Below are 14,666 nucleotides of genomic sequence, written 5' to 3' on the forward strand. Positions count from 1 at the left end.
GTTGGACTGTGTTCAGAGTTTTGCGTATGTTTGTGTTTGAAAGATAAAGTGAGAGTGCTGTCTGTTTAATTTATGCCCTCTTATTCCCCTGCCTCTTATATTAACAGAAGCTCAGGAGACATTACAGTGTAAATCGATAGCTGACTGGAGGAAACCTCACCCACCTCTCTCTCCCTATCCCATGATTCCTGTCATTCACTTCCTCTCTGTACCGCACACTTCCTGCGTCATTCAGTCACACATGAGTGGCATATTTACAATTTCAATGTCAACAACTCCAGAATCCATGATACACTGTAGGTGTGACTATCAATACAGTATCATTTAGGTTAAATATAACAGTAAACTAATTTGTGTCCCAATGTTTTGTATACTCTATACTTTTGTGACATGTTGAGATGCTCTCTCAATGTTGAACTTGACCTTGAACTGTGTGCTGGTTTCGCTTTAATCCTGTACAGCCCTCTAAAACGTACATTTAGGTCTGTTCGTTTCTCATTTCCCTTGTCACATCATGGCACAAAATAGTTTGCGACTGCCATGTTAACCTGAAAGAGGATTGTTCTGTTACACATTTCAGCATGCGGCTGAGGGTGGGCGGTAATGTTTGACTTAATATACATTTATCTATGAAGCAGTTATGGATTTTCTCAGCATTGGCCATAAAAAATCTACTGCGACTCAATGATGAAGTCAAGAAAAATGGAGGCAAAAACTGCTGGAAAAGGTGATTCTACCGTTCAATCAATGGTAGAATCAGGAATGGAGAGAACAGCAGGCGGATGTGACTGTAAAGGGGCTGTAAAATAGAAAAGAATGAAAGCTGATGGCTTTATTAGACCGAGAGGGCGTTGAAAGAAAGCCAGCAGTGGAGGGGAGCTGAGCAAAAAGGTAAAACTGAGAAATGCAGTAGTTGATTTATGGTTCATCCAGTGTCACGCTGGGACCAACAGTACTGGAACATCCCATTTCTGCCTGTTGTCTTATACTGCTGTTTTACTAACATCTGAAGCCAAACTGCTTTCCGTCTTACTGCTGGATATTTATATTTTCTGAAACTTGCAAATACACTATTATTATTATAGTTGTTTTTGTTTCTTATTAGCATCCAGATGTCTCCAGACATTCTCGATTGTTTATTATCCATATGTAAAAGAATGATCAGTTCTTATTAATCTCGGGCTTCCATTTCTCTAAATTAAAATATATTCCTACATTCCTGCATTTGCAAAAAGTAATTCCTTTCTGTCTCTTTCAGCCAAGAATGAAGATCAAATGGATTAGTTTGCATAGTGATTATTTGATTTTGTAGCTGGTGAAAGACCATCTCTCAGAAATATGAGCTGGGTCCTGAGATTATACTGTATGTTGTGCCATTCTACTGTCCCACATATCTGTAGCTCGCTGATAGCAGGCTGAGGGGGACATGAAAGCTCATTGCATGTCAATGTTACTGCATTCATTGAGTGTGTTGTGTGCGTTACAAGGATTTTGCCTCCGTAGCATTGAAACCGAGCATTGGGGAAACCTACAGGGTTTGACATTGCCATGCGCTTGAAGGGCAACAGTTGAAGCACAGACGTTTAAGTCTAAAAGCTTTGGAGCTGTAGCAATGATTGCATTTATGGAGTCTTCAAGTTATCTTTGAATGCATTCATGACATGTGCAGAAGTGGCACCCCGCTTTCTTAATTATCGGTGTGAATCTCTGAATTTCTTTGTGCTGCCGTAATCCGAGTTGGAGGGGGTGACGATTAAAGAACAATGACAGAAGCTGAATTGTATCTGGCAAGAAGATGCAACGGTAATTGTTGTATGTTTCGTTGGTTGTTGATAAAAACCAGTGATAAAACCAGATTTAAAAAGGTGTTCATGAGGTGACAGGCTCACATGATAAGTGGGAGCTCAAAAATGACAAACAAATTAAGAAAGCATCAAATACCAAATATCTAATGTGCAATCTAGAGTCAGAAAAAAGGGTTTTCAAAAGGTCTAATCCATTCAAATCAATAGAACGCACATGATGCTGCAGTTATATCGGAACTCCGTTGTATCTGCATTTATGTGTAAAGATGTAATCCGGTTCTGCTGGGGCTCGTGTTGTGGCTCCTCCTTCTAGCGTTTCTGGGAAGAGACAAAGAAGAGGAACTAAGGAATTGTTTTTTGGGTAATTGGATTCTTTTAGGACAAAAGGGTTTTTAACTGCAGCAGCTTACTCTGAAATGTCTTTAATCTTCAGTTTCATCAGAGAAGTGAGCCTGAGTCAGCGAGAGAGAGAGAGAGAGAGAGAGAAAGCCTATCTGAGCTGTCCTCAAAAAAGTCAGTTTAGAAAGGAGAGAAAGGAGATTGGAAGGATGAATAATTATTTTCTGCATCCGGTTCTATTGCAGATACAACTGAAAGATGATAGAATTAGAGTAAAGGGAGAAAGAGACTGAGAGAAACTGATTTTATAAAACTAGGCCATCCATAGTAATGCATAATGTAAAAGAAACGGCAGCTGGGGCATCAGAAATATACCATAAAATATAGTTATTTCCTGTAAATGTATGTTTTCCATGGTTTGTAAATTTTCAGTGCTTTTTTTAACTCCGATTTTTGAACGGGAAATTCCTGCAGCTGTGGTGACAGAAATGTACGTAAAGTCACATTTACATGTTTTTCTTGTAAATTAGCAGTCTTTTGGGTTTTTGACCGAAATGTAACAGTTTTGGGGCATATGTGGAAACTCTGTGAACAAAGTCTTTTTTTTATGCATGGCCATATGATTAATCATCCTATGAGCATCACACAAATCTATATAAGGACATTTCAATATTTATTGAGAAAACCCCTCAGATGAAGATAAAAACAAATTATATTCTCCAATGCTGTCTGTAACCTTAATACCGCCCTTTTGATATTTTAATATTAATGTGTGTTTTACCTTTCACAGAAACATTCAATAATGAAACAATGAAAGTCTTTGCTGCTTTTAGTCACTTGTGGTTTGGCATCAGCTTTTGTCTGTTTGCCTGTGTCTTTTTTTGTCTTTATCTTGAGGCTGTTTTCAACTTTTGACTTTTTTCCCAAGTTCATATATTCCATATGTCACTTCATTTACCATTCTTAGATTGTTTGGTGTGATAACAGCCTAACCCCTCCTCCCACCAGTTCATATGCAAATTCTGTTCTTCGGTGTCCGTTTCAACAGGTGCGATGTAAGCAGATAGTTATCTCTCTCCGAGCAGATTGAAAGCATCCGTCATGCTCTCTTTCACTCCACAGTCTGGATCTGATTAGCTGTAGAGCTCGCAAAACACAGACTGCAGTTTCTTTTAATGTCCATGGAAAGAAAAAGGACTTGAAACTGTTTGTGTTCATTACAATGCAAAACAAAATGTTTCTCACTATAGTTTGTTATATTATAATATTGCCAATGGAAGGATGGTTCTCTTTGGGGGTCTTCATTACACTGTTGAATTTATTGAAATGTTTTCTTTGTAAATAAATGTCTTTGCTGAACTTTTTTTGATGGAGTTGTTTGGTGTTTTGGGCCGCTCCAATGTAAGCCATGGCTCTGAAAAATTATAGTCATTGTCTTTGAAGTTTATGGATTCTTCCAAAAATGTTCACACTTCTATGGAAACCCAAGCTCAGATGTGCTATTCCAGCGGTGTTCCATTTGATGTGTTAGAGAGCAAATTATATTATTGAAACATTCCACTCACAGCTATAAAGGGTCCCAATAGTCTATAACATTATATTGCCTTTTTAAGTGTTATGGGTCTGACCTCTTATCTCTTTAGAGACAAGAACTTGAGGTTAGAGGAGCAGAGCGATGGTTACAGTGACAATTTGGAAGTTGGAATATTATTAAATTGATCTTAACTTTCTTATTCACATTAAATGTGAACATATTCTATTTATCTATTATATCCCCTGTTGATTGTGTCACGGATATATTTTTGGTGTCTTCATATATTTACAGTTTTGGTTTGTCGGAATTTCCATAATCTGTAAAAAATAATTCAGAACTCCAAAATTACTACTTTTAAACTCAGAATTTTCTGACAAAATGGCACCAACTTTGAGTAAATGTGGTTGGCTTGTAATATGTTGGTAAATAATTCATTAAATTACCCATTTTAGATGTAGGCTTATGTCTTAATACAAAATGAATGTGTACATTAATAATAACATACAATTCGGTGTTGCCATAGAAACAGATAATTCTTACTATGTGAACAGCTTAGACTAGAAATCCATTGTAACTACACATGGCGTGAACACTGCCCAATAGATTATGTTCATAGAATAGAATAGAATAGAAAAGGACTTTTGATTTCATAACTATCAGTTCTACTGGATAGAATCAAATGATATCTCATCACTTCTGTTTATTAAAATACTCATGACTTAACTAGAATATGAGACTGGGAAAGGTGCAGCATATTGTCAGTGGGTTGTATCTTGGGTATTATGGCATGGCAAATTAATGTTAGAGCATTAAAAATGTATCCAGAGAAAAAAACGAAAAATAACTTCCTCTTTAGTGTCTCTACAAAGAGAGACCTTCAGACTTCTATTTCCCTGGCCGAAGGGTTTGGTGACCTGAATTATCTGAGCAATTAAAGCTTAGTCTGGGAGAAAGAGGGCGAGTCATCCTTTCCGCTGGCGTTCTTAAACTCGGCCTGGGGAAGTGGATTGATGCGCCCGTGATTTGCGGCGATAGAAGTGGTCACAGTAGCAAGGTCAAGCAAACTCTTTGTAATCCATACAAACTTTTTAGCTGGAACTTAAGGGCTCTGAATCTCTTCCTAATGCGAGCTCCACTCTTATGTGTGTCTTTCTCATTCTTCTCTCTGAGTGAGATGGGTGGTGAATGAGTTCATAATGTATGATGTGTGCGTCTGGCGCAGGCTCCGTGGCAGGCTGGAGATGAAACCTGTGAGGGAATGACTGAGCAGCTGTGGCAAATGAACCTTAAGGAGAAGGGCGTCTAAATTGACTCAAACGTTCAATTATTTATCAGCGTAAATATTTCCTTTTTAAATGTAAATGGTGATACGTCCATACGTACCTTTATTAAATTTTGGTTTCAGGTGTTTTCGTGAAGATTCACTAATGGTCATGTTTGTTTTGTGTGTTCATAGGCACTCATGCTTGTTTGTAAACCGAGAAAGGACTGTCTTTTTAGCAATGTGTGATGTTTATTTCTCCACATTTTCATAATTTAACCATTATTGCATTGCATTCACTTGAAATGGATGTCCTACAATAACCTACAGTATTTCTCTCAGCGGGTGCAATTTGCACCTTTATTTACAACCCCCCGCAGATCCCGAAGCATTTGGCCGGCACTTCTCTTGCTGTACGGTGTGTATTAAGAGAGATTTGGCTTTGTTCCACGACAGTGTAGGAGAAATGCCGAATCATGATAATACTGTCTCTCTACTGCTGTGTGTAGGGAGAATCTTGGCTCTCTCAAGGTTAAACAGACATGCTATTCAGCAGAGTTTGCCATATAAGGTGCAAATGGACTAAGCTTTGCAGAGTTCACAAACCTATCTGTCTTAAGTTGGCTGCCTTAAATTAAGTTAAATCAAATTGGCTTTTCTGAGTCACTTGAATTGAAACTATATTAAACTGACTTATAAAATGAAGTTGAAATTGTTTAAACTATTTTTTTTTAAATGATACCAAATCCAAGTAGATTTTTAAAGGTCCAGTGTAGGAACTTTAGCGAGTGGTGAGGTTGTGAACTGCAACCAAGAGCTCACGCCTCCTTTTCAAAGCACTAAGATGTCATCATGTTTTCGCTTCTTTGCCGAAGGAGATGACGTATTTACGAAACGCGCTCTGTAGAGCAGTTTGTTCTTTTAGGGCTACTGTAGAAACATGTCGAATTCCATGCAAGGGGACCCGTGGTGTAATGTATGTAGATCGAAATAGTCCATTCTAAGGTAACAAAACCATAACGCTTCTTTATACACCTAGTTATTTCTGCATTTCTGTCAATAGATCCTCCAAAAAATGACACATTGGACCTTTGAGTCAGTTTAAAAGTGACTTGTACTTGATTTAACTTGAAAAATTAAGTTAAAAGCTGCCTAATTCTGTCGAGTTTAAAAGGGGTGACTTTTTACAGTGTGTCTATAGTATACACACTCAATCCATCCTCACATCTTCTCTGTTTGCCCCTTCTAGGTTGTTTTCAGCTATGTAACGTGTTCAGGCAGAACATGGAGATAGACCAGTGTCTGCTGGAGTCTCTGCCGTTGGGCCAGCGTCAGAGGCTGGTCAGACGCATGCGGTGCGAGCAGCTGCGTCTCTACTATGAACGAGAGCGGACGCTGCAGAAGCAGACCCCCCCCAAGCCCCGGTCCGTCCATCGCAAAAAACAGAGGGTCAGCTTTACGCCTCCAGATATCATCCAGGACGCCATCATAAGACACGATGACAAAGAGGGTAGGTGGGATCAATTACGTTACCACTCCTATTTTACACTCGATGTGTAGTCTATTTGTGGTAAAATCATCTAGAGAGAATTGAATCAAGTCGAAAATGGTAATGCACCCGTAATTTGAATATGTACACTTGCGTACACTACTGCTCATATAAACATTTGATCGACAGATTCTAGTCCGTTTATACTGTATATTGCAACAGTTCGATCACTGTTTATTTTGTTTGAATGTTTAAAGCATGAATGTTAGCAGCAAACCTAGTAGTTAACCTTTTAAACACTTTTCTGTGATCCAATGGCAGAATGAAGACATATGGTAGCCATTTGTGTGTTGTAAGGTTGTGTAATGTATTTGAGAGAGAGTTAGAGATGTTCGGCTTAGTCTTCGGGCGAGCTGGTGAAAAGGCCAAATTCATTTCCAGAAAGGCAAGCCGTCACACAAGTTGCCATTAGATGCCGGGTATTAGATCATTTTTCAAGCTGATTATGGGCTAATATTCAGAGAGTGGTGCCACCCCTGGGACGGGCAGAAGTAATCTAATCAAGAGCTTGCGGGGAAGGGGCTCGTGCGAGACAGGATGACAATCGCAGAGTAGCCACCTTCTGCCATCATGAGCAATGGCGCAGGCTAAATTAATTCAACCCAGGTGAGCTACTTCTGTCTGTGACTTTGCGGCAGGGAGTGGCAGAGCCGTTCTCATTCAACTAATGCAGAGATGAACCTGAGAAGCCTCTCACTTTTAATGTAGTGCCATACGTCTAAGGAGAACACAAAACGTTTTATTTCCCACTGTTCGCTTTGATTTTTCAGAGATAAAAAGACATTTTAACCAAATTTAAACAACCGTTCTTCGCTGATGATGTAATCGTAAATGTCTGGGTGAGGAAAAACACGTCCTCCATCAGTTACAATAAAATGTAGATGAATAAAATAAAAATGCTTTTTCACTGCCATTTCATTTTACTTCAGGACTTACCGTTTTTGATCAGTTCTTGTCCAGTAAGGTGATGTTTTACAACCTCCTGAAACGGATCCATCTGTTCTTTTTGTCTTCATCTGCGCAGCTTTTCGTTACAGCGGTCTTTATAGCTCTCCCTCGCTCAGTCCCTGCCAACCATTTACCCAGCTGTCTGGGTAAATCTGTGTCAGATATCCCAGCAGCCTTTGCAGGTCATCGTGCATCTGCCTTATTGGCTGTCAGCCGGGATCAGCTGGTCCCCGGCGCCAGCTGGTGTTCCTGTGGCAACGCCTGTTGGAAACATGGCACCTTTGGCTGAAGATGAATGACAAGTTTAGCCCACCTACTAAACACTAATTACCAAACTGGCATGGCGTTGCTTTTGTTCTGTATACCACCCAAACATGATCAGCGTCCTGTGCAAATGCCTTTTGACCAGTGGGTGACTCAAAGAATATTGATTTCTTATGGCTCCATGCCTGTGTTTTGATTAAAGGCGTCAGTGTTGCTTGGCTACTGGAGATAATACAGTAAGAGAATACAGTAAGTGTTAGAGACTGTCAGACGGGCTTGTGTTTGTGTCTGACTTTTGTCTGTTAAATCAGAGGCTAGGTGTTAAAACCATATTTGAAGTTGAAATAGTATGCAAAACATGTTGGACTGGAACATACTGCACACCATGCGCGAATTCATGTTGATGTTTGTTCTCTGTATGAACACATCACAGTCAGAGTTTTAGCATAGTGGATTAAATGCAGAGATGATATTGGCCTTAGGCTATAAATATCCCACAGGAACGCTTTGGATAAAAGCGTAAGGTGCCGAATGCGTAAATGGAACAGTCTGAAGTTCCAGAGGTCAGATAGGTTGAGGGCATGTTTGGAAAAGGTAGAAGGATGATATTTATTTAGTTTTTTTAAAAATCAAAAAAGAAAGATGGAAATTCAGTCATAATTTACTTACGCAAATGTAATATGACTTTTAAAATGTATACTGGAACGTGGTAATGAAAAATTGAGAATAAGGCTTTCATGTTTTAAATAAAGTCTTTCAGTCACATTTTTCCCATTTCTCTGATGTGTTTCCGAAGCTTTCATAGAACAGCACATTTATTTCCATGCATTTATTATCTGTATCATCGTAAATTGCATTGCACGCCAATGAGGGTTTGATAGACTGTGTCTAAACGGTTTACTCGGTCACATCTAAGCTTCTGGGGACCCTTTCTTAAAATGATCACATCTAGCTGAAATCACCACAAATAAGAATTAAATCGTATCACGGTTCAGCTATGATGAGTGGCACCCCCTCAATTGCAGATGTGATATTCCGCATTTATGCAGCGGTGAGCGTTGAGGTGTGAGAGAGATTGAGTTCACACGTCTGTGATACCGAGGCACAATTACATTACACACTCAGCCAGGTATCGCCAGTCCGGTCACACAGCTTCTTAGCGGTGAACTGAAGCGTTGCATTTTCGTGACATTAGCTCAGGATTCGATTCTTTATGAATCTCATATGGAGACTGACAATCTTTCCTCGTCTGGCATATGGGTGTAATGGAAAAAATAAATAACTGGGTAAAGTTTTAATTGCATGTCCATTTATCGGATCACAAGTGGACGACGCCAAATACAGGTGAGGTTGTCCACTTTCGACCACATCCATAGTAAAAAACTCTCCTCCCATTTTGTCATGTTTTTCAATTGTGTGAGCTTAATTCGACCATTGCTCTGTTACATTAGCAAAACTTGTCCATTTGACCAAAGCGCATCTTAATACCAGGTGAAAAAAGCGCCAAACCGTGTCCATGCGAACATAGCTACTGATCAGAGATGTTCACAAGCACAGTTTGTGGATTTCTTATTTTTATTACACATCCATGTCAAGAATTACCCTTTATTGTTAAAGCCACAGCGTAGTGGTAGGGTCTCCGCTTGGGATGCAATTGTGCCCAAATTCCCAACTTTAAATTTGGACTGTCAAATACTTATACCATTTCTATCACTAAGCTTTATCTAATGAAAGACTAAAAAACAGTGACCAGCATATGATAGTAGATCCAATATCAGTTTCTTCAGTTTAGTGTGTGCATAAAAAAACTTTTGATTGTGTGCATGCGCATGCATGTTTGTGCACCTGTGTATGCGTTTATTGTCCTCCAATCTAATTTCTTTAACTTGATCAGGTCCTGCTCGAGCGGGAACACAAACACATGGTGCTCTCAGAATACAGAACGATGAAATCAATTCCTGCCGGATTGCTTTATGTGCGGTTTCTGAATGCTGATGGAAGCTGTATGTGCCGCAGATCTTACTCTGTCATTGGGCCGGTATTGAATGTTATTTTTAGTGTCAGTATGATAAATCTTATGAGATGCACGCATATGAATGCGGTCTCACGCCAGGGAAAGTCTTGGACCTTCTGTGGGTTATTTATCTGAATGCACAAATAATGGTAATTTTTACACAGTGTGTTAATATAGTTTTTCAATTCACGTTTCATTTCAACCTAGTTGGTTTATGAAATGTTGTTTGGAGGCAAAACCAATAGAATATATGCTTTTTATGATATGTTTATATGAACACTGTGTTTCGTCCTTTAGATGCCTTTTATTGGAAAGGTTATGTTTGAAGAATTTATACCTAAACTGACATAAACTTGCTAAAAAGATATCATATAATCCTAAAAGGTAGATCAGGTAATATCTCTGAGCCTGAGAAATAATTATCAGCTTTATACCAAATCCGTTAAAGGTTAAAACAAGTAATGGTAAATGAACCTGCATTGTTTTATTGTTTTATCTCTGATACCCAAAATCAAGATGACCGCAAGTGCCCATTACTCTGACAGACCAAAAGGTCAAAAACATCCCAGTAATGGCTCATGGGAAAGATTTCTTGAAGTTCAAGAGACCCTGTTGATGCTTTAAGGGAACTGAGGCTGAAATGCTGTGTCCTACTTTTGAAAACCTCCGGAATGATGCAACATATCATGGTCATGTAGTTTTTGGCAGGTGGCTTTCAGAGGAAACATAAAATGGCTGTCAGGATAATTGAGGAATGACAGAGTTCTGGGACGGAGTGAACGAAAGCGTTTACAAGCCCAGCACAGCCTGCCATGTTCACGTTTCTGTACTGTGTGACAGGACACAATTTGGCAGGAAATTACACAGATGGAAACACTGAAGTAGAGTCTCAATACTGAACAGACACTTTTGACCATGTTTGTTCGAAACTAAACATTAAGTTTTGGTTTAGAGTAGCCCACTACTGAAAAAGCTGAAATCCAGGACCCTTCTAAACATTCTTAAACATTGAATAAAAAAAAAACAGAAACCTGGAGTTCTTGGGTATCAAGATCACTAGCCTGTGTCCACTGTAACTGACTGTCTTGCTGGAAGTTGAACGTGATATGATGGCATGCTGTAAATAATATGGATTTTAACACTTTTTCAACCCCAGTGATCCCATTTCAACCTCAACATTCCCCCACACCCTTCCTCCTTTGACTCTCGAGGAACGTATTCTCTCCTCATCAGAAAAACATAGCCATGCCACTAAAGGACATTTTGAAAACATGAAGCATGTATGCTTGACTGGACTTCCCAACAGATTTCTGTCAGAGACCAAGAGAAACGTGCTGTGCTGTTTTTTAAGGGAGAAGACGATTTGTTGAAGAGATGGAAGGCTGATGTCTTGCGTCAATAACAGTGGAACACTCAGGAACGTGAGGGAACAAATGAGAGAAAAGTGATGAGCGGACCGAGAGATGGGAATAGATTTACACTGGTAGGGTAATCCAATAAAGAACATCTCGGCTCAGTGGTGAGAGAAGGAGATGAAATTAGCAAGATGGAGGACAAAGTGACTTCACGGTACCCTGCGTTCATAAGACAATACTGTATTGATAGACTTAACGGTCTGTTTCTAAGTTTCTAGTTAGAGTTAGTTCTACTCACTGATCTAGATAAATGACTGGATTGTGCACAGATTGCTAAACCAACGGCAGGAGGTGAAGCCACTAGAAGGATGTTGGCGATACATATTTAGTTTATATGCATATTTAAATCAAGTATTACTTTGTTTTTCCTATGTTTATTTTGGGCAGAATAGCGATGTATAGAAATCGTTAGGGTGGGAGTGTATTGCATACAGTTGTACTGGCAGGTATAAATGTTAAGAAATAAGCACATTTGTCATATGTTGAGGTGTCTCGTCCATCTGCTGATCTTTTATGTACGCTATACTGTAATGAAGATGAATGTAAATCACTGACTTTAAATAAATAAACATTTACATGCCTTACGTGCCTAAGACATTTGCGTTGTAAGAATGTACTAGGAGACTTCAGTTAGAAAAAATGGGGACTGGTAAGGCACTGTTTCTTTGTTAATATGTACTCTATTTATTCAATAGAATGTTTGGGCGTACCAACATGGCGGTGCAGTGGCTTCAGTGTGATGATGTCATGAGCAATCCAGTAATTTACTGTATATAACTAATTAAACTAATGCCTGAACTGCTGAATCCACTATTTACTGGTTAAAAATACTTGCAAGTGAACAGCCATATGTGTAAGAACTGGAAACCATGTATATTTACAGAATTTTATAGAAATAAACTGCATATTTGCAATTTGGGAGTAAAGTAACATGAAAATTGATTCTTATACATACAGTATACATGTCATTATTTTCCTGGTAGCTCAACTTTCGGAATATTACAGTTTTTACCAGGATTTTTTTACAGTGTGTTTGTCCCTATTTTATAGCATCTTTACATTGCAGAAACCCTTTTGATAGGTGTTGTGTGGTTCAAATGCACAAAGATGCACAAAACTCCATTTGAGCAATGAGTATGATAAAATGCAAAGTGGAGGATGATGGATGAGCACCATTCTTTTGCTGCCTCGCAAGCACTTTTGTTTCTGAAAATGCAAGTGTTTTGGAAGGGAATACAGAAGGCCAGACCAGACTCTTGCTGTCTCTGTCACACTCAGACAAAGTGTTGCCAATGGTTGTCTACACTCCGCGTGAATGATTTAATATGTCTGTTTGTGGTGCCACTGATCGAGTTCTAATCTCTGAAGACATCATTTTGTTGTCTACATCTCTAATAGCAGTATACAGTATCTAATACGTTGCCTGAATTTTAGAGGCGCCTGGCTCCCCTTGACTATTATGTTGAGAGATAATGGATGACACCTGTATCTTTCTGATGAATATAATGCACTCATAAGATACACTCAGGCACTTCATTACAGTGGATTTGATCTAAACTGAAGAGCTCAAAGCACAATGAAACCAATTTTCCAAACCATTGGGCACATTGCTAGATGGAAGGGTTTGTTTCATATCTGGCACAGGATCCTAGATGACAGAATCCTAATTTTTCCATAAACAACACCCATGCTAAGGCAATAGAAGCTCCAAACATCTTTCTTCATACTGGAAAACAACAGCTGGTTTACCCAGGCTGGTGTTTAACTGGTTTCGTCTGGGGGTCAACTGGTTTTAGCTGGTGGGTCCCAGCCTAACCAGCTATAACCAGCTTGACCAGCTAAAAAAGTGGCCAGTACTCCTCCAAAAGTCCTTTACTCCTGCTTCGCCATTCAAAAACAGTTCTTTCAGGCTGTATTTTGTTCCCCATTTAGGGATATTGCCGTTTCCCATTAACTTGTCAGCGTTCCCTCTTTTAATTTCTCATTTCCTAGTATCTTGCTCTTCTCTTTCTCCTTTGCCGATGACTGGTTTCCATGGAAACGCCACAGATGGTTCCTACAGCTGTTTTCTCATTTTGCCGTGACAAGTTGGATTTTGCCCACTCTTGCGCCCTACATCCAGGAAATGCAGCAGATTATCAAGTGCTTGGAGGGAAGCGCATATTAGCCTTATCACAGAATCGCCAGCAGAGCAAATTGAGTGAGCCGTCCAAATGTTGAGATAACGCTACACAGAACCCTTTTCATCCCAGGGTTGATATTTTAAGATCAAGCCATCAGTGTCCTGGAGATCTTAGGAGCCCTTGTAAATGTTCTCCTCCGACATTATACGATGTTTGGCCTAAATTAGCCAAAATGGTTTCTGGCAGCAATACTTGTACTTCAGCTGATGCGTATGTAAAGAGCAGGTGCAACAGTACAAAAGTACTGATTCCATTCAGTATGATGAAGAGATGCCTTATAGGCTAAGTATATCTGCTGACCTCTCTTGAGTAGTGCTCTAAAGCAGCTTGGTCTGCCGGGTGGTCTCTGGTGCTTCTTCTAATGCCTGCAGCTGAGCCATCTAACAGATGTGCTTATCAGTCTCTATAGCTGTCTGTTTGCATGCACTGGTTGTTTTGTCTGCCATAAGCAGTTACTCTGTCCCCCAAAGATCACGCAAAATGAACCCATTGTCATCATGGTTAAGAGAACGCATTAGAACTCATGATAATTAAAAATGTTGTCCACACTGGATGCGACGATTTGAACAAGCTGTGTGTCGTGTCTGGTATAGACGGTGTAATACGTTTCATTTGAAAAGAGACTGCTTTTTTGTCGACCAAAGTGGATACGTTTGATAACGCAGTTTTCGTGTTTTAGTGTCGATGACTAAAACTGAGGCACTTAAAAAATTATGATTCATTTTTTTACCATGTGATGCAGTTGTTTTTGCTGCTCTTCAGTTTGGTAGCGTTAATGTTAGTTTGTGAATACTTAAGAAATGCTTTTTAAGAGAATATTAATTGCTCCCAGTTATTGTTTGGCAGTGGAGTGTGAGGTTAGAATCGCTTTTGCAGCTTTATAGTCTTGTGTTACCCGCAGCAACATCCCATTGTCTGTTCATTAAACAAAAACAGTAGCTGCATCGCAATTCGCATTCTTTCCGTCTCAAATAGTATTCCAAAATAGAATACTAATCAATGTCCCAAATCATAGTATGCTAAAAGGAGAATTCCCAAAGTACATGGATGGTCTACTGTTCAGGTGAAATCCATGGACACTTAACGGCTGATATTACCCACAACTCCCCGCGAGAGGGCGGAGTTTAGTGAAGCTATATACTGCATTAATAAAATAAAATAAAAGATACCTCACTTAATTACTAATTGTAAGTATACAGTAAACATTACATACGAAATAATGAATGAATAAATGCTTAAATGCAAGGAAGGGCAGTATTTTTATGTTTGTGACCGCTAAGGATCTTCACGAGTTCGACTCGCAGATAATATGCGTGGGACGGAGAGAATGCGTATTGGCGCGCTGTCCAGGGGC

The 14,666-nt window shown here is 39.4% G+C and overlaps 1 protein-coding gene across 1 annotated transcript in view; it reads left to right on the forward strand.

The window, feature by feature from the left end:
• Positions 1 to 14,666, forward strand: part of myo16 (myosin XVI) — a gene marked incomplete at both ends in the record, with an annotated part of 107,178 nt that overhangs the window by 2,320 nt on the left and 90,192 nt on the right. Inside the window, one exon of the mRNA XM_079464779.1 lies at positions 6,189 to 6,449. Within this exon, the coding sequence (XP_079320905.1) occupies positions 6,189 to 6,449 (261 nt within the window). The remainder of the gene's footprint in view (positions 1 to 6,188; positions 6,450 to 14,666) is intronic.

This window comes from Barbatula barbatula (assembly GCF_947034865.1).
Source record: "Barbatula barbatula genome assembly, chromosome: 9".
NCBI lineage: Eukaryota > Metazoa > Chordata > Actinopteri > Cypriniformes > Nemacheilidae > Barbatula > Barbatula barbatula.